General features: G+C 36.0%; 1 protein-coding gene across 19 annotated transcripts in view; it reads right to left on the minus strand.

Moving 5' to 3' along the window:
* Window positions 1-26,783, minus strand: part of NRXN1 (neurexin 1) — a 1,119,427-nt gene that overhangs the window by 905,339 nt on the left and 187,305 nt on the right. The window contains exon 7 of one of the 19 annotated variants that reach the window (XM_042981366.1): window positions 8,628-8,641. The exons of the other annotated variants lie outside the window; for them this stretch is intronic. Within the exon in view, the coding sequence (XP_042837300.1) occupies window positions 8,628-8,641 (14 nt within the window). The remainder of the gene's footprint in view (window positions 1-8,627; window positions 8,642-26,783) is intronic. 19 annotated transcript variants of the gene reach the window in all.

The raw sequence follows: 26,783 nt of genomic DNA on the forward strand, positions 1-26,783 counted from the left end.
TTTCCCATCTCCACACCACCTCAAATACACTTTGAATAAAGGTTAGGAAGTCATATGGCCAGACTGTCATAGAAACAATCTCGTACTAACAGGGTAATATTTGAGATAGCGGATAATAGGGAAGAAGACAGAGTCACAATGATTCCTATAAAGTCATCTTCTAACTACATCTTTTCATGCAAAAAAACAATTAAAAAGGAGGGAGGAGGAATGAAATTGTGAAATTAGGGGCTAAATGCAGAGGAGAAACAATGTTTATTGAATACTTGTTTACATCTAATATATGAAAAACTTTTTTGAGAAAAACAAAAGTATGACTAGAGTGTGGTATTACTTTATTACTGTAATTCAAGGCTTTTATATGTGGGGAAATAAAGTAAAATTTACAAGAATATAAAGTGTGGCATCTTATAATCTTAAATATTTTAAGGGTTAAGGGTATGATTACTATACTTTGGCCTGTTCTCATTTACATTTTATTTATTTATGAGAAAACTTTATTTATTTATTTATTTATTTATTTATTTATTTATTTATTTGAAGTTTACTTATTTACTTTGAGAGAGGGAGCTCACAAGTGGAGGAGAGGCAGAGAGAGAAGGAGATAAAGAATCCCAGGCAGGCTCCATGCTGTGAGTGCACAGCAAGTCTCAATCCTGAACCATGAAATCATGGCTTGAGCTGAAATCAAGAGTCAGTCACTCAACCAACTGAGCCACCCAGGTACTCCTATTTTTTTATTTTCTTTAATGTCTACTTATTTATTTTTAGAGAGATAGGGAGAGTACTAATGTAGGCATGCTCAAGCAAGTGAGAGAGGTGCAGGGAGAGGGAAACAGAGGATCCCAAGCAGGGGCTCTGAGCTGTCAGAGCATGGCCCAAGGCAGGGCTCCATCTCTGAAGTGTGAGGTCATGACCTGAGCCAAAACCAAGAGTGGGACACTTAACCGACTGAGCCCTCTCACTTACATTTTACATGTAGGTAAGTGCCATACTAACTCTTAACACATAAGCTTGGAAGGAATGCTCATTTCTATTCACATTTCTTGGATGAGAGCAAGCCACATGGCCACTGTCATCAGTAGGTGGTAAGAGGTAGGTAGTATTTATGAATGAGAACTCTGCTACACCTGGCATTGAGTTATCTCTGTTCCAACTCAGTCAAGGTCCATGTAAACTCGAGGTTTTTAAAATTGTTTTTGAATATTGAATATAAAAATGTGTACATATATGAACTATACATCTTGATAAACTTTGACAAACCAAATACATCTGTGTAACCAGCACCCAAGTGAACCCAAGGACAATAACAGAGTTTAAGAAGCCCTTCATGCCCCTTTTCACTCACTTTCCCCTCATCCCCATTAAGAGTAACTACCATTCTGCTTTCTAGAAAGACAGTTTAATTGTGGCTGTTTTTGCACTTTGTGTAATAACTTCTCTCTCTTAAAATAAATAAACATTAAGAAAGAAAGAAAGAAAGAAAGAAAGAAAGAAAGAAAGAAAGAAAGAAAAGAAGGAAAGAAAAAAAAAGAAAGTTAGTTGTGGGGCAGGCAATAAGTATAAAAATTACCATTCCTAAAATACATAATTTTACAATTCTGACTAAAAGTAGCTGCTTTTAAACACTAGTGTGCATTTGAGCTGTGAGACTCTCTGAGAACAGATTATGCCAGGTCCCAGCAAGAGGAAATAGAGGCTTGGCCTTAGGGCTAAACAAACAAGCATGCTGAGGCCAGAGGCACAGTCAAAGGGTCAGGCCTCTAGGTAAGACAACAGTCCTTACCCGAAGCTGGTAGATAAACCTGGGGCCCAGGCAGAAAAATACCCACTTATCCAGGAGATTATCAAACTTAAATAGACAGGGCAGCCTTGGAGTTGGATAACAAATTAAGTGGACTACAAGAAGAACCAGAGTCCCAGAAGTCAGTACTCAGTAAGGGGCCTTTTGATTGGTGAGATGAATAACAACAGAAAATACTTGTTTTAAATTGTATCAAGCTAACTGAAAAGTAAGGATTAGGCATAGGCATTCACAATTTATAATGACTTTTTAATGCTTGGACATAGAATTTTCGTGTGTACTTAAACTGACTGCATGTAAGTGACAGACTACAGAGAAAAGCTAGAAAGAAAACAATAAATTGGTAAATCAATGTGGCTGCCCATAGATAATTTGCCACCACTCCTTTTCCCTAAATGCTTAACCAATGTACCCATAGTTTATTCATTTATTTCGCAAAAAAAGCCTTGCAGTAGGAACAAACTTAGAGGACATAAGACATGAAAATGTCAGTAAGATTGAAAAAAAAACAAGTGAAAGAGAGTGAAGTATGAGGTAGTCCTGGGTCACAGATTGAGAAAGGTGCCAAGTCATGTAGATCTAGAGTAAGAAGTGATTTTAGAGATTAAATCAGGGGCTATTTCAGTCATCTTGTTACTGGATGATGGTGGTTTGATTAGAGTGTTAGCTGTAGTAACAGAAAAACACAGAAATTGAGGGTATATTTTGAAAGTCGATTCATGTGGGCTTTCAATTGGTGGATCACATTTGTGCACTTATACTTTGGGAAGGGGGGCAGTGAGGAAACAATAACAATTATGAAACCTGGGTTTAAATAATTAGGTGTATGATAATGACATTTATTGAGAAGGGATTTCTGCAGAAATTTTGAGTTTGGAAAGGGAAAATGAACAGTCTGTTTCAGTCCTGAGAAGTATGAGATAGCTCTTAGACATTCTAGTGGAAATGTCAAGTAGGTGGTCAGTTATGTAATTTAGGAGCTCATTGTAGAGATCAAGATTACAGATATCGATCTGGGATTTATCAGTACATAAATAGTATCAAGAGCCACAATATAATGGACTGAATGTTATTAAAATGCAACAGGGCTCAGGGTGCTTGGGTGACTCCATTGGTAAAGCATCTGACTCTTGATTTCAGTGCAGGTCATGATCTCACAGTTGTGAGACTGAGCCCCAAGTCAGGCTCCGTGCTGAGCATGGAACCTGCTTGGGATTCTCTCTCTCTCTCTCTGTCTCTCTCTCTGTCTCTCTCTCTGCTCCTCCCCTGCTCTCTCTCTCTCATTCTCTCAAAACAAATAAATAAACTTTTTTTTTTAATGCAGCAGGACTCTTGGCACAGAAATGCTATAATTTTCATTCATGTTGCATTTCAAGCTTGATTTTATGAATATCACCATATAGGATATTTTTATTTATTTTTTCATAGCAGTTATTTTTTTAATTATAGTACAATAATTAACAGCAAATGCATTGTACGTTTATAAAACGCTTTATGGAAATGTCTTGCTACCTCTTGTTCAAAATGGCACTATTCTTATAAACAGTAAATGCAAGCCTTTGGCTATAATACTGAAAAGAAAATAGGAAAGACAAAGTAAACTCTTTTAAAGACTTATTTTCAAATGTCACCATAGTAATAAATTATTGATTTCCACATCTAAAATTAATGTTTTTATTTACGAAGTAACTTTTAACTCTTGGTCACATAATGTGTAACTTTGCTTTAATGGGCCATTTTATTTTAAAGAATTAGAGAGTTTGAATGAACCGAATTAAGTGTGCTCTGTGTGTCTTTCTCAGTCTGCCCTTACCAAGACTCACAATGTGAGTTCTGTTCTACTTGATATTCGGAAAACACAGGAACACAGAGAATACTGCTCTCGCTATATAAAAAAAATGAGCTTGTTCCTTCATAAAGTCTCTGGCTGTGGCCATACAGAACACAGCATCCATTTACAGATTTCCTAATTGGCACTAGGCCATTGAACTTGAACTTCTCTACTGGCAAATGTACCTCATTTTTATTTGTGTTTTTCAATATATTCAGTTACAAATACCTAAAGATTTGAATTCTGAAAAATTATCTAGGCAGGTAAAAAGAATTACATTTAGAGATAGTTCAGTAGCTCAGCAGGAAGAGGAGGGAGGCCCAAACTACCTTGAAAAAGGAATATCTTGTGAAAATGAACAAAGCCCCATGTTCTCTTTTGAATAATAAGAAACACTCATCCACATACCGACAAGACACAAGGATTTTATTATCAATTGTCACACACAGTAGTTTTATTAGTACCTATTCAAGACTAAGCTAATTTAAAAGCACATGAAACCTTAGGCAGATGTTTCTAAGTGAAAAGAAAAGTTCAAAAAGCTCTGCATCATGTACTATCTACTATAAATAAAATAAAGCTCACTTCTTCCTTAGTCTAAAAACACATTAATTTATGCATGAGCTGCCGTACCAAGATCATGGTCATCATTCTTTAGGGCAACGTCATTCTCTGCTTTGTTAGAACTTTATGACATGCACTTTCTCTTTTGCCTAATTTTAACTGCTCTGTCCATTTAATGTTGATAACACATCTTCTCCAATACTAGATTCCTATAAATTGGCTCATTCAGTTTCTCTTAAAATTTGAGGACAACTAACATTTGAAAAACTGGTGGTCTTCACTAAAGCTTCAATAAGCATATTCCATGACCTAGACTTTCCATACGTAAATATAGACCCCAGAGAAAAGACTACACATGTTCACCAAATGGCATGCACTATAATAAATATTATAAGAAACAACACTATTCGTAACAGTATGAAACTGGAAACATGTGTCCAAATCAAGAATAGAATGGATAAAATTATCACACAATGGAAACTATGCTACAATAAGAATGAACAATCTACAACTTTAGGCACCAATATGGATTAATCTCAAGAACAGATTGTTGAACAAAAGACAACACATAGAGATTATGAGCATGAATGTTTTCATTATACAAACTACTAATACTTCATTCTGACTAATATAAAATATTTGAGTAAAATATACAGACAAATCTGGCTAACGTGAGCATTTATGATTCCTTTTATACGAAGTACAAAAACATCCACAATCAAACTGTGTTGCTGGAAAGCAGAAGAGTAGTTATAGTTATCTATAAGTGGGCAAGGGGCAAATAAGTGAAAGGGGGCAATAAGGGCTTCTTAAACTCTGTTATTGCCCTTGGGTTCACTTAGGTACTGGTTCCACAAATGGATTCAGTTTGTCAAAGTTTATCAAGATGTATAGTTCAGATATGTACACATTTTTACATTTAATATTCAAAAACAATTAAAAAACCCTCAAATTTACATGGACCTTGACTGAGTTGGAACAGAGATAACTCAACGCCGGGTGTAGCAGACAGAGTTCTCATTCATAAATACTACCTACCTCTTACCACCTACTGACAGCAGTGGCCATATGGATTGCTCTCATCCAAGAAATGTGAATAGAAATGAGCATTCCTTCCAAGCTGAAGTTTTAAGAGCTAGTGTGGGGTTCACCATCACATCTTTACTCTCTGCCTCAAGACCACATCCCAAAATGAATACAACATAGGAAGAAGTCACAACCAAGTTGTGTGGGATATGTGACAGAAGGAAAAGAAGAAAAAAAAAGTACATCTTTACTGTGTGAAGTCATTGCAACCTTGTCCTGAATTACCTGGTTTGAGTAGAATTGTTGGTTAATTTTGACTACTGTGAACACAATTAATTACAGCATGTTCTGTAAACCCCCAGAACTCACTTCATTTAAATTTTTTTTTAATTTTTTAACGTTTTTTTATTTTATTTTTGGGAGAGACAGAGACAGAGTGCAAGTTGGGGAGGGGCAGAAAGAGAAGGAGGCACAGAATCCGAACCAGGCTCCAGGCTGTGAGCTGTCAGCACAGAGCCGGATGTGGGGCTCAAACCCACGAATTGTGAGATCATGACCTGAGCTGAAGTTAGCCGTTTAACCGAGTGAGCCACCCAGGCACCCTCACTTCATTTAATGTTTTATAGGATCTTCTAGATATGATCTTGTACCTTTGTTTGATGGACTTTCTTAGATACTGTCAAAGCTCTGCAGGCCTCCAGATATCTATCATCTATCCACATAGAGATCTTAAGATCCCCATATTTGATTCAGCTCAATAAATTTTTTATACAAATAGTGAACTCCACTGGAGAGAAAGAAGCTTGATCACCCCATAATTATTTTTCCTTTGTTGAAAACAACTTTTGATACAGTAGGATTTGCTCCCAGTGGCTATTTCTATGCTGGACCGCCTTGTTGGCCATGGCAGTCTTATACAAGAGGGCTAAGTTAATCAGATATTCTCTTCTCAAAACCGGAAAGTTGAAAGAAGTTGGGAGCCTTTGAAAATGAATCATAAAAATAAAAATGCTCTAAAAAAAAGTTACATGAAATTCTCAAGTTTTGATTATGAGCTGTCCCCAATATCCTCTTAATAAACTCTTTTTCTTGGTAGCCAGGATAAGTTTAGTTGCCTGAAGCCATGAGACCTAACCATCAGAACTATTTGTGTATCTGGATATATGAGACAATAGATACGTAAGCAGAAACCTTATGTTTCTGAGATGAACTCAGTAAGAGTGTGTGGGCTCTCTGAGTTTCCCATGGATATTTTAGTTCCTGGAAATTTTGTTTCAGAGAAGTAGTTTTTATTAGAGATGGAGGCACAAGGTAGGTTCTCCTCATCTTTTTAAATTTCAAGTTTAATTCTAAATTCCATCCCTACTAAGCAGATTTTTTAAATGATTGTTTTGTTTTGTTTTTTCTTCTTCTTACCTTCATGTTTGTGCCAAATTTTCAGTTTCATAACATGACAGTATAATTCTCCAGAATAGTATGGAACTGGTAGCTGACTTTTAGTGTCATACAAATACCCAGTTTGCTTTATACACTAGATTGTACATTCCCCAAGAGCGAGACAGAAGTCATTTCTATTTACAGCACGGTTGCAAAGAGAAAGAGCATTCTGAGTGGAACTGACTGTTCACTCTGAGTAACAGTGGTAGAAAGCAAGGAAAAACAGGGCTGAAATTTGGAAGATACTGAATAATGATAGGTTTCCAAGTTTGGATACCATTCCCTAAGCAATGATGAACTATAGAAAGTTTTTAAGTAAGGATCACAAACTGAAAATATTTTAACCATGCATGATAGACTAGAACCTGGAAACTTAGTGCTAGCAGACCAAGTAGCAACATTTGTATGAGGAGATAAACCAAGAAATATGATGATGGCAACACCCATGGAAAATAGAGGTGTTTATATGTGAAGAAAAGTTGGATAAAGATTATCTATAGAACTTGGAAGCTGACAGGGTAAGGGAGTTGAAAGGGTCTAACAAGACTCAGTTTGGGAAACAGAATAAGATCTTGACAGGCAATGGAAAACTTTATGGGTCAGTTGGTTTGGGAAGACAATGAAAACTAATGACAGAATTAAAAGCTAAGGGTGAAGGTCAATGAAAGAGCAATATAAGTACAAGGCTCAGATATCATATATTCAATGTTTCTGTTTTTTCCAATCTATTTATTTATTTATTTATTTTCAATATATGCAATTTATTGTCAAATTGGTTTCCATACAACACCCAGTGCTCATCCCAAAAGGTGCCCTCCTCAATACCCATCACCCACCCTCCCCTCCCTCCCACCCCCCATCAACCCTCAGTTTGTTCTCAGTTTTTAACAGTCTCTTATGCTTTGGCTCTCTCCCACTCTAACCTCTTTTTTTTTTTTTTTCCTTCCCCTCCCCCTTGGGTTTCTGTTAAGTTTCTCAGGATCCACATAAGAGTGAAAACATATGGTATCTGTCTTTCTCTGTATGGCTTATTTCACTTAGCATCACACTCTCCAGTTCCATCCACGTTGCTACAAAAGGCCAACAGGCACACGAAAAGATGTTCAATGTCGCTCCTTATTAGGGAAATACAAATCAAAACCACACTCAGATATCACCTCACGCCAGTCAGAGTGGCCAAAATGAACAAATCAGGAGACTATAGATGCTGGAGAGGATGTGGAGAAACGGTAACCCTCTTGCACTGTTGGTGGGAATGCAAATTGGTGCAGCCGCTCTGGAAAGCAGTGTGGAGGTTCCTCAGAAAATTAAAAATTTTCCAATCTATTTAAAAATATTAAGGGGGTACACAGATACAGTGAGAAATCATAAAAATACTTAGTAATACTAATTCTATCAAAATTAAAACTTATTCTCTGTGAAAACAATGGGTAAGAGAATAATAAGACAAGACCAGGAGAATATGCAAATCTCATATCTGACAAAAAGACTTGCATCCAGATTATATTAATAACTCTCTAATCTCAGCATTAATCAAATCTCCAATTTAAAAAATGGGCAAAAGAATTGAACAAACACTTTACCAGATTGGATATACAGTTGGCAACTTAAGCACAGGAAAAAAAAAAATTCAATACCAATAGCCATTACACTGGGTGTTGTATGTAAGTTATGAATCACTAACTTCTACACCTGAAACTAATATTACACTGTGTACTAACTAGCTGAAATTTAAATAAAAAGTTGAAACTACAAGACAAATTACACATTAAAAAATCATTAGCCATTAGAAAAATGCATATTAACATTACAACGAAATACCACTAAATGAAAAGTACTGATAATGCTAAGTGTTGGCAAGGATGTGGAACAACTGGAACACTAACACATTGTGGGGAATGCAAAATGTTATAGTTACTATGAAAATGTTCCAGCTACTTCTTATAAAGTTAAATTTACATTTACCATATGACCCAACCCTACTCTTAGGTATTTATCTTAAGAGAAAGGAAAGCACCCATCCATATGAAGATTTATATATCAATATTTAAAGCTGCTCTATTCATAATCATCAATGACAGGAAACTTAAATTTTCCCCACCAGGTGAATGGATATACAAAGTGTGGTTTATCTTTTCAAGACATACTGATATTCAGCAACAAAAAAGGAGCAAACTATTGACACACACAAAGTGCGTGAATTGCAAAGGCAATGCTGAGAGAAAGAAATCAGCGATATACAGAATGATTTCATTTATAATGATATTCACAAAAAGATACAACTATTATGATAGCAGATAGTTCAGCGGATGCCGGTGGTTAAAGGTGGAAGAATGGTATACCCACAAAATGAAAGCATAGGGATGTTTTTTGGGTGATAGAACTAACATTCTTTAATCTCAATTGTGTTGGTGGCTATACAAATCTATTCATGTGTTAAAATTTATAGAATTCCCTACTCCATCCCTACAAGTCAATTTTATTTTATGCTAACTTAAGAACACAATAATTACATCTGTAAGGAAACACACAGATGCAAAGCAAGTGTTTCAATGCTGGCATTATTTTGCATTCTGAGTCTTATAAATTAGTATTATTTCTCTATTAAAAAAACAACAAAAAAAGGTTAGAACCTTTTCTACCCAACAATTAAAACTAATTTGTACTATGCTCTACAAAATATGATATGCAAAATTAGTTATCAAATCTATTAGCAAGTTTACATGGGTACCAACTGATATGGCTGAATACCCAGCTGGGCTTGTTAGGAAAGTAAGGAATAGTTAAGAGACTAAAAAGGGGCACCTGGGTGGCTCAGTTGGTTGAGCGTCCGACTTCAGCTCAGGTCATGATCTCGCGGTCTGTGAGTTTGAGGCCCGCTTCGGGCTTTGTGCTGACAGCTCAGAGCCTGGAGCCTGCTTCGGATTCTGTGTCTCCCTCTCTCTCTGCCCCTCCCCCGCTCATGATCTGTCTCTCTCTGTCTCTCTCTCTCTCTCTCTGTCTCTCTCTCTCTCTCTGTCTCTCTCTCTCTCTCTGTCAAAAATAAATAAACATTAAAAAAAAATGAGAGACTAAATAAAAAACATTCAAATAAACTGATCATGGGATGGTGTTGTTCCTACCTTTAAGATTATTTATAATCAGTTTTCATAATCTGAATGAGTATGTTCTCTAGATGAACAGGGACAATAATAAATCATCAGTGAATAATGTTTTGTCAATTTATCAAAATTGGGCTTGTGAATACATCTTGGACTTCTCAGACAATTAACTGGTTTTCCAATTTTGAAGATCTGTTGCTCAGTTTCTTTTTGTGTGGGTTTAAAAACAATTCAACTGCTTGAAGTTCATGAGGAAAGAAACAACCACAACAAAATCAATCCATGGTGGCCTTTCAAACTAAGACAACCTTTTCAAAAAAGTAGTCTAAATGATCAGACCAATTTCATGTGCCATCATGATTGTTGAATTAAGACGGGAATCATTGGTATAAAAAGTCTCAAAATCTGGATTTGAAGGGTGCTGATAACAAACGAGGTAATCTCCTGTAAATTATTAAATCATTTTGGGCCTTAGTTTACTCATTTGTAAAATGAAGTTTCTGGATTAGATAAGTAGCTCTTTTTTTTTAAAAAAAAAAAGTGTTTATTTTTGAGAGAGAAGGACAGAGAGAGAGAGAGAGAGAGAGAGACAAGAGAGAGAGAGAGAGAGAGAGAGAGAGAGAGCGCAAGGGAGGGCAGAGAGAGAGAGGGAGACACAGAATCTGAAGCAGGCTCCAGGCTCCAGGCTCCGAGCTGTCAGCACAGAGCCTGCTCACGCCTGCTTTGAGCAAGGCTCAAACTCACGAATCATGAGATCATGACCTGAGCTGAAGTCAGACACTTAACTGACTGAGCCACCCAGGCACCCCAGATAAGTAGTTCTAATCTTTACTATCTTTTTCCTCTCATCCTCTGTCTCCCTCTGCCCCCCTTTCTCCCTTTTCTTCTCTGTGTACGTGTGTGTGTGTGTGTGTGCGTGTGTGCGCGCGCGCGCGCGTTTGTGTGTATGTAACTTAAATTCTTAGGTAGGGCTCAACACCAGGTCTGGGTTACAGCTCCAAGCTACTTTTATTCCTTTGTAATAAAGAGCCCTAATGATGCTCAGCCAGATAGTCCTTAGATCACACTTTGAGAAACAGTGAACTAGAGAGGCCATCCCCACTTCTTACAGCTGTAATGCTCTATGATTCAGTCAATGTCTTTGTAGCCTACTTTTATACTGTCCTTCCCTGCTCTTTAGCAGGGCAAACCAGGCTATTAGATTTGTCCTCTTTCATATCAGAAAGGCAAAGAAATTACTAGGGTTTCCCTTAGATCTGTATTTTCTGTGAATAATACAGATAACCTCAGACAGCCCAGGGAGAGCTTACTTTTCAAAACTGCTTTCAGATGGGGTATCTTCTACTCTGTAGTCTCACCTTCCCTATAATTTTTGTAATTCAAACAGGGCTCATAAACCACAATTGATCTTAAAGGAGTCACCTTTTAGACTGTCTCCTCAAAAAGATTTAAACTCCTAAGTGCAATATGGAATAATATGATAGAGATGAAAATCTAGTTATATCCTTAAAATAAGATTGCATTTAGGCAAGCTAAAAGGCCTACCAAAGAAAATGATGTTTGACCTTTACTTTCAATTTCTTACGTAATTCTGTCTTGTTTTTTCAACAATAAAGAGACAATTACATTTAAAATATTTTTATATTTAGTTAAGGGAATTCTGCTATTGGTTCTAAAAGAATGTTTAATTTTATTTCAAAAGTAAATTCTAGTAGATTAATCTTATCCCGTGACTTAAAGAATGTAAATGTTTCCAATAATAATGATAATTGGCATGCCAGTAGATGACATTTGCTTTGAGAATATTAAAATTCTCCGAGGAAATATGGCTATAAACATTCAAAATTAAACTTTGAGATAATTAATTATTTTAATTCTAAGTGAATAATAAATCTCCAGAAGTAAAAATAATCTTTAAATGCTAGAAAAATCAGCATAATCACATTCATTTATGCTGCCCAAATACACACGTGTGGAAGAACATTTCAGCCCAAGTCAGACAAGGATAGTGGGTTAGAATTCAAGCTCTTTTTTCTTAAAGAAATAGATTGTTTTGGGGCAGGTAATGTAAGCTTTGAGTCCTATTTTCTTTGTCTGTAAAATAGGGACAATTTTGGGCACATCACCAAATCTCTTGATCTTAATTCTTGAAATTAGATGAAGGTAATAGTTAAAGGCCTTATGTTCTAATACCTAAATTGTGATGCTTGAGAACTTTAATATTCTCTTCACATCTGCTAAATATGAAAACATGCTATCAGTTACTGTAAACCATAAAATGAGTTGCATAGTTATAGTTTTGGAATTTAATAAGAAAAAGAGGCATGTCTCTGGCTTTAATCATTCATAGTAATAGAACTAGTTTTATTTTTCACTTTAAAAATGTTTTGTTCCTATTTTCCTTCTGTGATTTTCTATAATCTTGATCTAGGATACAAACTTGAGGATCCTTCAGGTTTTTATAGGAAAAATATTTAAGTCACTAAAGAATCACCATTATAAGAAATTTTGGGGCCAACAGATACTGATTGTAGCAATATCTATAGATACCGATTCATTTATGTAAGATTTAAAAATCAGATATAACTGAAATAAATCATCTTGAACAACAATTCAAAGCCAACATCCAGAGTGCACAGTCATGTCTGAGTTTTCATTGTTAAAAAGTATAAATCCTAAAGATACCCTGCACAGCCTCATCACCTTAATGACACTTTGCTCTGTAAAAAGAAGTCCACCCTGGTTATCACTGTATTCCCAGGGGAAAACACAATGCCTGCTACTTAATAGGTGTTAATGTTCTGTAATTGAAGAATGAACTAATGAATAATGTATAAAAGCTCTTAGGAAACAATAGAAGTGTATAACCTTACTGTTATCTACTTATAGCCAAGTAAGAATCCAACTGAATATTCTGAAGATTGGCATAAAGAGATCATATGGGTGAGATCAATCAATTATTTAATTGGAAACTGATCATCTTCTTTGCATTTGGTTGAGGAAATATAACATAAAGGTTTAGGGAAGAAATAACATTTGTGTCAGAGAAGAATAGGTAAGAATTCAGGCTGTTAACTTGGACAAGTAATTTCACCCTAGTGAGGCTCACTTTCTTAACTTATAAATTCTGGAAAAAGAATTTTAACTTATGATGCTACTGAAAGATTTACATGTCACAAATTTTATAAAACATTTAGCATTGTAGCCAGCACATATCAGTTGCTCAATAAACAATTGGTTACGACAGCTATTAAAAATCACCATTTACATAATTCACAGCTTTCCACAACAGGTTGGTGTCAATTTAATAGATAAGAAGCAAGATGATTCTTTTTTTTTTTATCTTCTAGATATTGTTCAAGGCATAAAGAGATACAAGACATAAAGACATTAAAAATATCATTTAAGTCCTCCTTGCTTATGTTGTATTGCCAGCACCAAGATTAATAATACTTTCCTTTCCTTACAGCATGCAAATACTAATCATTTTTCCTACAAATTCAAGCTCCACCTCCTCTACGACACTTGAGGAATTTCTTCCATACAACCTCTCCTTCCTGTGACCTATCATATGCATTTTAGAAGGCTGTGTTGATGCTGGTTTCATCTCTGCAACTACATAATGAGCTCCTTAAGGGTAGAGGTCATGTACAACAATTACACTATTTTGCTTTTTTTCTCTGTACTCTTAGTGCTGTCCTCTTTTAATATTGTTTCATGCATTATAGAAGTTGGTTCTTTTCCCTTTTCATCAAATAAATTGCATGCCAGGACTGTTAGGAACTTCTTTGCCTTACTTGTACACATGTATCTAGTCTAACAAGAGGCTGGTACAAGTATGTGCTTAATTGAGAGATAACTATGGTTGACCACTAAAGTGATAACTACCTTCCCACTAAGAAACATGCATCTCATTTCCTTCCCTGGCACAGCTGGGTCTCCAGGAAAACTTAGCACTACTATGTGCATAATGGCCTCCCTCTAGAGTACATCCAGGGTCAAGGCTTAAAAGGTTAAGTAGAGAGGGGTGGGGCCCATGGCAAAGTGGAGAATTCATGCTGTGCTAAAAAACATTCAAATAAAAAAAAGAGAAGAAAAACGAAGGGAAAAAAGTCAGTTTATCAGCCAAATTAACCGTTTCTGTGTGCCATATTTGCCTGAAGACTGCCAGTTTTCTTCCCGTCCACGTTATTGTTCTTCTTTTTTTTTCTTTTTTTTTTTTTTTTACAATTTTTAAAAGTGTTTTTATTTATTTTTGAGACAGAGAGAGACAGAGCCCGAGCAGGGGAGGGGCAGAGAGCGAGGGAAACACAGAAGCTGAAGCAGGCTCCAGGCTCTGAGCTGTCAGCACAGAGCCGGATGCCGGGCTCCAACTCACAGACCATGAGATCATGACCTGAACTGACGTCAGACGCCCAACCAACTGAGCCACCCAGTGCCCCCACGCTACTGATCTTCTGAGAACAAAAGCCTCAATCCTTCTAGAAAAATGGATATCCTGGGCCAGTCTTTATTTCAAAAGCTTGTCATTGTGTCTCCATAACTATATTTACATTTGCCACATAACATGTCTTAATTTGGGTTTAAAAATATCATTTCTGAAATGATATCAAATAACATTTTTCTTTATCTTTTATAATATATAGTTTATATATTTATTATAAATTAATATTTCCATATAGTTAATGTATTTAAAGTGGCATAACAAACTAATACTATAAAGTTACTTGTAAATAAAATTTGTATTTTCTTTGTTTCTCTTTCTTTCTTTCTTTCTTTCTTCCTTCCTTCCTTCCTTTCGAGAGGGTGCGAGTGAGCATGGGGCAGAGACAGAGGGAGACAGGGGCAGAATCCCATGAGGGGCAGAGAGAGAGAGAGAGAGAGAGAGAGAGAGAGAGAGAGAGAAAGAGGTGGTACTCACTTGAATCAGTGTTTGACCTCATGAACTGTGAGATCATGACCTGAGCCGAAGTCAGATGTTTAACTGACTGAGACACCCAGGAGCCCCTATAATTTGTATTTTAAATTATAATTTGTTATATATAAACTAAAAATTATATAATCCATAAATTTGTAACTTAATTTCCTATATCTCTAAATTGGAGAAATGATTTAAGCCAACAAAACCATGTAAATGCTTACAATATGAAAGATTGTATTGCTAGATACTGAACATGTTCATGATGGTTAGAAGTGGCACTTGAGAGATTTCTATTATGCAGCACTTGATGATAGATTTCATCAACTCAGATTTTGACAGTAGTATTTAACTTGGCATATGTAAGTTGGTACCTGATTTCAACTTTACTATTGAAGACTTTCTCACAATAGTCATTTAAGCAAATATTACAGAAAAAAAATAGGTTGGCATTCTTAATATTTACAATTAAATTTTTCTCAATTAGCTAGATGTTCTAAAAATTCCACAAGACAAAATTATCATCAAAAATGCATTCACCCTATTAAGAATTATGATAGTATCTTCACTTTTGGTGAAAACTCCAACAGCCCTTTTTCTTTTCATGAAAAAATTTAATTTTTCCTAAAAACACAATTGAGTATTCATATCCTATTTCCAAAGAATCATTGACAATGATCCTACTTCGGGGTGCCTGGGTGGCTCATTCAGTTCGGCATCCTACTCTTGGTTTCCTCTCAGATCATGATCTTGTGGTGTCGTGAGTTCGAGCCCCACATTGGACTCTGCACTGACGGTGCTGCAGAGCCTGCTTGGGATTCTCTCTCTCTCTCTCTCTCTCTCTCTCTCTCTCTCTCTCTGTCCCTCCCCCACTCACACTGTCTCTGTCTCTCTCAAAATAAGTAAATGAACTTTAAAAAGTTTTAAAACATGATCCTACTTCATATTTCCAATAGTATTTTGCTTATTGTATACAGATAACAATTTTTATACAGTACTATCTTACAAAGCTGAGGTTAGGTCAAATGTTTTTTTTTTTTTTTTTTCAAAATCTACATATCTATTTATTTACATTGTAATTTTTGAGATATATTAAAAATATTCAAAAACCTCAAACATTGGGGGCACCTGAGTGGTTCAGTCGATTATGCATATAACTTTCAATCTCTGCTCAGGTCTTGATCTCAGGATCATGAGTTGAAGCCTACACTGGGCTCCACTCTGGGCGTGAAGGCTATTTAAACAATAAGTAAATAAAAATTAAAAAAAAAATAAAAACCTCAAGCTTTGGAGATTTATATATAATTGTATTTTGAAATAATAGCAAGTACACTTACAGCAAATACATTTTTGAAAACTTATTTCTTCCAAGCGTCACAAACCAAAATCAGATAGGTCAGTTCTGAGAATTCATTTTTACAGATAAAGAAGTTCAAGCTATGAAGTTAAATGATCTCATGTTGGAACTCAAATACTCCAATGTTTTACTTTTCTATGTTGATTCTGTAGTTGAAATGCAAAGTTACATTTCTATAAAGATGGCCCCGCTTTAAAAATTTCTCTTCATTTTGTAAGCTAAACAATGTTGAGTTGTTATCTTAATTCATAACTTTGTTTTCTGATTAAGCAAAACAGAGGGACACTAAGGAATGGAGACAGTAATACTAAAAAATCAAGATATAAGAAAAAAATAGTCAACCAGATGAAAAATACCATTTCTATACTTACGTAAACATATCACATTGCATAGTCATGTGTTAGTTATATAGTAGAACGTTCTACAAATATGTTTGAATTGACTATTGATCAGAGACATAGATCAGCAGCAGTGAGAAAGACAGCAGCATGTTGATGAAAGGAAACTTTTATGTCTTAAAAACATGCTTGTTAGATTATACATTTTGTAGACTATAAGGATGGGTTGCATGAAATAGAGGAGTGTCAGAAAGAGCATTCTCTCATGGTTCATATCATTTTCAAACCAACATTCGCTCCCCTTCCCTTCTTGCCACCCCCACTAAGAATCAGAAAGATTCTTAACATGGACACAACACACTGAACCCACCAAAATGAATAAATCATTCTCAGGTATGCACTCTGAGAAGTGGCAAATAAGAACAATGGCAATGGTGAAACAAAAAAAGATATGCACTTAAAAAATACTATTTTAGGAGAAAAGATAGTGGAATGATCTTGGATTAGGACACTCACACAATGTCATAACACATGCTTTCTCTTGACCAAGGTAAGAAATGAACTGAGTCAGCAATGTGTTAGAATCTCTGGTAACAAGAGTTCAGGAGCATTCTTCTACTAAGACCATTTCCCATCATGCATCAGAGATTAATGGGCCTTTCAGGGGAAAACATATTAGATATGCCCAATGGAGGCTTCACACACAACTTCTGCTAACAGCTTTTTAAATCTCAGTGAAGATGGCAAAGGGGCTAGTGGATTTGCACAACTCTTTTGACCATATGTTTTCTGGAGGTCTGAAATGAAATTGAGTTTGATTTGACTAATAATTGAAAAGAATTAAAATTATGAGAAAAAGTACAAATTAAGATATATATATAGAATATACCTATTCTAATATCTTGAAAAAATTAAACCTTACTGTGTGGATATCACTGGCAATTTGCTAGGTTCTATACCTGAGAAGCATTTAGCCCTAGCAGTGATCAATTAAATTACCACTATTTCTGAATAGTATTTTCTATAATAATAGTAAGAAGGAAATATTTTTTATTACATTAGAGATGCATGCAAAAATATTTTTATGTAAGTCAGAAAAAGAAACAATAAGTTTTAACAGATTTAAGTGGTTCAATGTGCTTGACATTTATGAAACATAGTTATTATAAAATGAAATAATTCCATTTTTACAAGGAAACAGAAATTTTGTATAGAAGTCCTTTTCAGAAGTATTCCTAGACATTTCTAAATTTTAATTCATGGTAATCCACACTGAGTTGATTTCTTTACTTTGGTTACTGATTTGGAATTCTATTATGTTACCAATCCTTCAATATTCTGTATTACTGGCCTCTTGAGATTTCTGTCTGAGTGAAACACAGCTAAAAATTATCCCCATCTAGCTTGTTCTTATGAAGTGGCAGGGAATAAATGGCTGAAAAAAAAGCTGCTTAAATTTTATAGAAGTTTTGTTGTCTACTACCAAACTGCCAAGTTCAATATAAATCCTGTAATCCATCTTTAGTCTTCTAAATCATGTTTGTTTACAATGATGTTAGTTTACACATTAATCTGAAAACTGTTATAAAGAATTTTAAAAATATAAATATAAATCATGAAAATCATTGCATCTTCCATAATGATCCATGAGATCTTTATATTTAGATAATGGTAAAGGAACAGATAAGTATGGTTTTAAAAATTATTTGAGAGTATATCAAAGCAATATTTTTTTTTAATTTACCATTATTCTCCTTGATATTACCTAGAGCTATAGTCATGTAGAACCTAAACTAATTGTTATGAGTTAAACTGTACCCTGCCCCCAAAAAAGTATGTTGTAGCCCAAATCTTCAGTACTTCAGAATGTGGCCTTATGTGGAAGTAACGTTCTTGTACAGGTAATCATGTTAACAACATTAGATCACTGGCTAAGCTCTAGTCCGGTATGACTTCTAAAAAAGGGGAATTAGGACATAGACTCAGGACATGCGCAGAGGGAAGACAATGCAGTAACACACAGGGAGACAGCCATGTGACCGCAATGATGCATCCACAAGCCAGGGAACACCAAGGGTTAGCAGAAAATACCAGAAGCTGGAAGAGGCAGAGAAGGATTCTCCCTAAAACTGTCAGGGACAACATGGCCATGCTGATACCTAGATTTCAGAGTTCAAGGCTCCAGAACTGTGAGACAATAAATCTCTATTGTTTTAGGCACTCAGTTTTTGGTACTTTAATACTGCAGCGTTAGGAAACTAATACAGGAACCTTAAAGAACGTATGATCCCATAAGTCAAAAATGATGTAAGAAATTTAGGAGGTGTCCTGCTGCCCAAGATCACAGAGCTACTTCAGACAGAACTCTAGAAACAAGGGCCTAGTTTTCTTGACTACAAGTTCAGGGATGCATCTTCCCCACCTTAGAGAATGAAAGTTGAGAATTCTCAATTTTAAAAGGTTCATCAAAAGTTCATTCCTTTAGACTATTTTATTTAGACTCTTATGTTAAAACTGAAAATAAATATTAGTACTATGCTTCTGTTGCAATTGTTTCTAAGCAGCCATTATCCAATTTCTAAAGCTATGTTTTCAATCTGATTCAAGGTAAAATTAAGACTTCTTATTAACCCATTTGATACTTGATTTTTATCAAATGATTCATTTGTTACTACATGCAAGGTGACGTGACTTCAAAACTTATTAAAACAGGGGTGCGTGGCTGACTCAGTCAATAGAGTACGTAACGTTTGACCTCAGAGTCATGAGTTCAAGCCCGTGTTGGGTGTGGGGCCTGCTTAAAAAAACATTATTAAAACAGGATGAAGAGGAAAATGAAAGTATCATGTATCATGAAAGATTAAACTATCGGTTCTTTAGTTACTCAATATTTTTGGAATATTTGAATTATGTAATCTCCTAAAATATTAATCTTACAAAACCCTTATAGACATCATGAAACATCTCATTGTTTATTTCACTTGTAAGAATAATTATTTCTTCCAACTACTTTGGGAGATTCATAAAGGCACAGAGAGACTTCTATGCCTCTAAAATGTATCACTATGCCAAACACAAAATTGATGTTCTAAAATGGAGAAATACATCCATTCAGGGGCATTTATTTAGCAGTTAATATGTGCCAGATATTACCCTGTATGCTGGGAATAGAGCAATGAAGAAATCATACAAAAATCCCTGCCATTACTGAGCTTATGTTCTAATGAAGAGCGATAGGGAAGAAATAAAATAAATAGATTATATAGTATATTGGAAGATGATAAATAATCTTGGAGAAAAACAAGCCTGGGGGCAAGAATTAAGGAATACTGGGGGCTGCTGCCATTTTAGTTAGGGCTATATAGCAAGGCTGAGGATTTCAACTTGACATTGACACTTGAGCTAAGACTTAGAGAATGCACGTTTGAGCTGTTGTAAGCTTTCAGACCTAGTAGCATGTTTTCATTGTCAAGAAATAAGATGGCACTACTTCCTGGCTTGTCTAGGATGGTCCTAGTTTATATGTCTCTTATCCTAGTAAAACTATCTATGAGTAGCTCCCCCTTAACTCTTTCTGGGGTTTCAGATTGAATGATACATTACATTGTCAGACTACTTAGACCATCATCTCTACACAGTATATACCAATGTTTGTTAAATGAATGAATAAAAAAATCATATCTCCAGCTCATCTGCTATTTGTCAAATGTTTAACCTCCTTGTATAGCAATATGGCCATCAATCCTAAAACTTTGAGACCAAGATTAGTGCCGAGAGAATCTTTTAATATCCTTAGGTGAAAAGCTCAAAAGATATACTTATGATTAGCATCAACAACAACAATTTTCTCTCACTATGTAAGTTTTATTTAGTATCCTCCTTGTCTTTCATTTCACCGCTGAGACCAACATCTTTATAGAGGTCCAGATGGTGCAGAGAGATTATAACAATGAAAGGTAGCTCATGCTGAGGGCCTAAAGGAAGAACAAATCACGGCTTGCCTGAAAGACCAATTTCAATTACATACTTACTATGTCCTTATCAGATGAGGCACTTGCTCTGCACCGTGCCTTGTGCAACTTTAGATAACATGTGAGTGAATCGGTAGTTGTATGCTAAAGAGGGGTTTCATGTGCAATTAAAATTCTTCCTACCATAAATAAGCTGCATCACATCCATTTTAGAAGTGGGGGATTCATCGAAAATGATTAACTGTCTAGAAATCCCATGTTAATTATCAGAGAGTGTATGTTACAAAAGACTGTAGGATTCCTGTTACAAGAGGAAACTTTGAAGCATTCCATGTTTGTCAGGTTGGCCCATCCAATTTGTAGAAGTAGGCTGTCAGAAAAAGACAAAGACTTCACCTCAGATATGTAATTTACTTTCCCCACCCAATTCCAGATTTAGGAAGAAATGCTAATTAGGGTTTGAGTCTCATTTTGGAGCCTGCATAAATTCAGCCCTGTCAACTTTGCCTATGCCCCTCTGCAAAGCGGAAAATAGTGATGTTCTACATACCATGCTAATGTATAAATAACTTCTATGCTCATTTAGCCACTTTGGCACATCCAAGAAAATGACATTATGAATGAGCTACATTACCTAGAGGAAACAGACAGACTAAATGTGGGCTCCTACACAGCTTAATATGCATCTAATGTACAACTTAAGCGGTATCTTCCACACTAAGTGACAGGCAATTTATCTCCATACATCAGTATGTGTCATGAATATGACACATCTTTATTGTTGAAGGAATTTGAAATTTACAGCCATAACTTGCTTTTCCTATCTCCATTTATTAACAACCTACTTGCAGAAATCAAATTAATTGCCACATTCATGCCTACGCTTGCCTGCATTTAATTAATTTTGTTTAAGCTTTTCCTATCCTTTATTGAAATCAATTCAAGCAAGAGGTCACTGTCTAAAAATGACAGGGTTACATATGTGTGTGTGTATGTGCATATTTTACATTACCAAATCCCTCTATTTCTGTTTATGTAAACAATCTATGTTAGTCACAGGACATTTACCTCAGTTTAATATCTGTTATTTAGAGCACTTGTTTTCTGGCGAGACAAATGTCAACAGTTTTTGAAAACTAAGCACTGTTTATTGTTTAGCTGGCAGTTATAAGTAAGCACATCTAACATTTCTGTTATTTCTAAGAAAAGGTAGTCTATAATTCCTGTGACCCAAAAGGTTTCTGGAAAAATTCCCAGGTAATTTCATAAGATTTTCATACTCTTGGCACCAATTCCCTGCTGTTGTTTTTCAAAGCCATTTATTAACCCTAGATGTACATATTTGGTATTTAACTTAATGAAGCAGAATTCGTTTTGATGACTAATTTGTGGAAGAAAACGAAGTCTTTTACATGTGACAGACCTAAGTCTTATTGACTAAAACTGGTTTACATTAACCAACAAACACAATTTTATGCAAAGAATGTTTCATTTTGACCACATAATACCAAATAACTAACTTGGCTGCATTTTTCACAGGTTTCTTAGTCCCCAAATGGACACAGCCTCTCCTTACGAAGGCCACTGGGTCTACTTTTCTTCTTTCCAAGCATCTCATCTGTGAGTGGACAGGTAACCTGTAACCAGCAGAATTGCTCACCAATTAACCTTTCACTAAACCATCACCTGCCACTTGGCCCTGCCAAATTTATCCCCTTTAAATGGTTTTATATTACTATTCACAATACTATTTAGATTATAGATGCATGTTACTATATATGGGGAACAGTGAGTGGCTGAAGGAAAAACATTCTAAATTTTTTTTAATGTTTATTTATTTTTGAGAGAGAGAGAGAGAGACAGAGTGTGAGTGGGGGAGAAACAGAGAGAGAGAGAGAGACACAGAATCCGAAGCAGGCCCCAGGCTCTGAGTTGTCAGCACAGAGCCTGATACGGGGCTCGAACCCATGGACTGTGATATCACGACCTGAGCTGAAGTCGGACACTTAACCAACAGAGCCACCCAGGTGCCCCTGAAGGAAAAACATTCTAATAATTATTGAAGGGTATCAACAATCTAGAAGAATGTCTGACTCTTAGGTAATTTCTTAAATCATCTTTATAGAATACAACTGTAAATAAGTCACATGTTGTACAATGCTGAAGATTCTTTGAGATTGACTCCTTAAGTCAATTACAGAATGCCAAATAAACTAAAGCCAAAAATTTATGGAGATCCCAGCCAAAATTACATAATAGAGAATAAATGCAGCATGACATCAGGATATCAGTGTTAGGAAGATCTACTTTAATGGCTCAATATGTATATTTTTGCCCCTGGAAATTAAATTGATGCTAGTTTTTGTAGCTTGGTCAAATTGTCTATGAGCAATGAACTGGTAACGAATAGCTGATTTATGAAGATGACCCCCAAAGTAGATGATCACTAAATATTCAAGTAATGACTCTCTATGGAACCCCTTCTAGTTTCACATTGCTTTTATGAAGCAAGACTCATTGCTTTATTATAAAGTTTCATGTCAGTAAATAATATTTTCCTACCCCTGCTAGCAAAGCAGGCCTTTGGACTGTTTAGTTCTTAAGATTATATAAGTAGTTTTTGTTACAAGAATCTTATGCTGATCTTGTCCCTTTGGCATTTATTAGAGAGATACTACATCACTTACACAAGTCTGGAAGCAGTAAAGTTGAAGTCTGTGTATACAGTATTATTATCTCCAGAAAGAAAAGAAAAGAAAAGAAAAGAAAAGAAAAGAAAAGAAAAGAAAAGAAAAGAAAAGAAAAGAAAAGAGGAGGGGAGGGGAGGGGAGGGGAGGGGAGGGGAGGGGAGGGGAGGGTGGGGAGAGGAAAGGAAGGAAAGGGGAAAGAAGGAAGGAAGGAAGGAAGGAAGGAAGGAAGGAAGGAAGGAAGGAAGGAGAAAGGAAGAGAGAGAGAGAGGGAGGGAAAGGGAGGAAGGGAGAATGGAGAAAGAAAGAAAGAAAGAAAGAAAGAAAGAAAGAAAGAAAGAAAGATAGATAGATTGAGATTGACAGATCAGGGAGCCAGAAGGCTGGGAGCTCAGTGGAGGACACCAACTAGCTTGGATATAATACTCATGCTGGGACCCTGGATCCAGGGCCAGGAAACCACATCATTCAAGCTCCTGTTTCTGTGGAAGGGGTATCACCAGGACTCTTCCTCAACAAGCCATTAACTCCATTAATTAAAAGGTTTCCCCCCCATGGAGGCTTATAAACAATGTTTAAAATACCATGTACACTGCAAACTTGCCATAAGGAACATTATTTTTCAATGTATTAAATTTCTGCTTTTGATGTGTAAGTCAGTTTCCCTACCTTACAGAAGAAAACAGTTGTAAATGAGAAAATATTAGAAAATGAGGAAAAGGATGCTACAGTTTTGAACTAAAGATGGAGAGACTTCACCTCCGTCAGAAGGACTTCCAATGTTTTCCCTATTAGCTTAATATGTACCCTGTTGTAGAATATGCCTCTTGTGGAACTCCCCCACATGCCTTTGGATTTCATGTCCTACATAAAGAGTAGAAGCCCATACAGTGGTAATTCCCACTGAGAACTGAAACTATCTATCCTGGAACCGGTTCCTATTTATTAACATGACTTGGCTGTTACACTTTCCTCATTAGTATAAATTAACTATTCTAGGAGACTCGTGCCCAGCAAATAACTTGACTGTGAAAAACTCCCAAAGACTCACTCAGTTTTCAATAACACATGGTTAATATCCTAAGATTCTTCAGCATCTCTTTCTTCAAAATTCTGCAACTGCTACTTTTTACCAATCCTTAACTGTTACATTAAGATCTATACCTATTTTGGGGGCACCTGAGTGGCTCAGTCAATTAAGTGTCCGACCTTGGCCAAGGTCATGATCTCATGGTTTGTGAGTTCAAGCCTCATGTCAGGCTCTGTACTGACGGCTCAGAGCCTGCTTCGGATTCTGCGTCTCCCTCTCTCTCTGTCCCTCCCCCACTCTCTCTCTTTGTCTCTCTCTCTCTCTCTCTCTCTCTCCCTTCCTCAAAGATAAATAAACATTAATTTTTTTAAAAAAAGATCTTTTCCTATTTTCAATTAAGTCCCTATACTGAAAGACCACCTTAAGCCAAATTTCTAATTCTCAATTTACTCTGACCTTGTCTTTACTTCTCCAAGACCATGTCATAGCCCAGTCTAGTAGTCCCCTACCACAGTAAGCAAAGCATTCAGCTTTGTCTTATCAACAGATTGTGTTGGTGATATTTGGAGAGCAGGCATTTGACATTAACTATTTCTTACACAAAAGATAAGAGTGCACAGATTAGTGGGAGAAGACTGTTCTCCTAAAAGGTAGAGATCATTTATTAGAATTCCTCCTGAAGAAAATTTAATCTTTGGTTTTAATTCCTCCCATGTTTCCCTGGTGTCCAGAGAGTATGTCACTCTTAACACAAGAAAAGGGGTGGGATGCCTGGGTGACTCAGTTGGCTGAGTGTCTGACTCTTGATTTCAGATCAGGTCGTGATCTCATGGTCAAGAGATTATCCCTGCTTTGGACTCTGTACTGTGGGTGGAGACTGTTTAGGATTCTCTCTCTCCCTCTATCTCTCTCTCTGCCCCTCCCCAGCTGGGGTGCACTTGCACACACACACTCTCTCTCTCTCTCACACACACACACACACAAATAAATAAACAAACATTTAAAAAAAGAGCAGAAAAGAAAAGAAAAAGGGTAAACACACTGCTCTGGGTCACAGAAAGCATTAAGGGTTGGGGACTGATATGAGAACTACCTAGTAAACATATACTGTGTATAGTATAATCTATAGTTTAGTCATCTTCAACTTATCCCTGAATTAAAACAATTGCCTTTGAGATGAACAGTAGAGTCCTATAGTCTGGATGAATCCAGGAGATCATTTCAGATATTATCCAAGTCAGAAAACCATTAAAATAACTACCATTTATTGAATACTTACCATTTATTGAGTGCTTATTATGAGCCAGACAATGAAAACATGTGATCACTCTTAATTTTCACATCAATTTTATATGGTAGATGTTATAATCATCATTTTCAAAAGAAGAAAGTGATTCACATAGATTAAGGAACCTTTCCTGACATCCACTCAAAAATACCTCCATCTCAGTCACCCTCTCTCAAAACATGATGGTTTACTTTCTTCGTGGCATTTTTCATAATCCAACATTGTCTTGTTCTTTGATTCTTTACTTATAAACTCTATTTCCCCAGCATTAATTTATATCTCAGAATATTAGGGACCTTGCCACTTATCTACATCTATACCATTATTGCCTAGAATAGCCCTTAGGACATAGTAAATGCTTAATAAATATTAACTTGATACAACAGAGATTACAAAGGGGTAAGGGTCAAAATATGAGTTTCAAGAATATCCTTAAGTAATTCTGATATGTACAGCCCTCTTCCCTTCATGAACAAGTCTGGTATAAATATCTACTCTGACAACAACAAAAAGGAAAATAAAGGCTTTTTATATTTTAGAAGGAAAAAAAAGAAAATTAATACGAAGGCTTACTCTGATGAAAGTGACAATTCTTTAGCAATAATGAATTTGTTAGCTTACAGTCAACAGCTAATAGCATATTTCAATATTGTTGACTGATTTCTAGAGATTACTGTTTCAGTGTTGTTTTTCACATTAAAATTTATTTTCTAGTATCTAACAGTGGGTGACAAGCTGTAGGGGGTGGTATGTAGGAATAGAGGAGGTCTGTAGAGACGATTTGAATAAAAATTTCCATTGACTTAGTCAGTAATTCCATACTTTTTTTTTTTTCAGAATCACAGGTGATCTCTACATAAAACCACCATACTGCTTTTTTGTTTTGCTTTGTTTTTTCAAGTATCAGCAAAACATATGTGGTCTTACTGAATTCTACACAACTGAAGCTGTTACAGACCTATCTTGAATCAGTATTCTCAAAATGTCAGGCATGAGGCCTGAAAAGAAGAAATGCTCTTTACTCCAATAAATTTGCTCACTCAAATAAATCCACTACACTGACCAGCTAATGACTCCTGGTCTGCAAGCAGGAAATTCTTTTTTCTTGTTTTTAGGATGTGAATCCTATGGTATATTTAGCTCATGCTACTGTATTTGCCTTAATATCCCTAAGAAATCTCTGTACCCTTTAAAGACTCATATAAAAAGGGGCACCAGGGTGGCTCAGTTGGTTAAGAATCTGACTTCGGCTCAGGTCATGATCTTTCGGCTCCTGAGTTTGAGCCCTGCATCAGGCTCTGTGCTGACAGCTCAGAGCCTAGGGCCTGCTTCAGACTCTGTATCTTTCTCTCTCTCTGCCCATCCCCTCCTCAAACTCTCTCTCTCTCTCTCTCTCTCTCTCTCTCAAAAATGAATAAACATCCAAAAAAA

The sequence above is a fragment of the Panthera tigris genome, chromosome A3 (genome assembly GCF_018350195.1).
Source record: "Panthera tigris isolate Pti1 chromosome A3, P.tigris_Pti1_mat1.1, whole genome shotgun sequence".
NCBI lineage: Eukaryota > Metazoa > Chordata > Mammalia > Carnivora > Felidae > Panthera > Panthera tigris.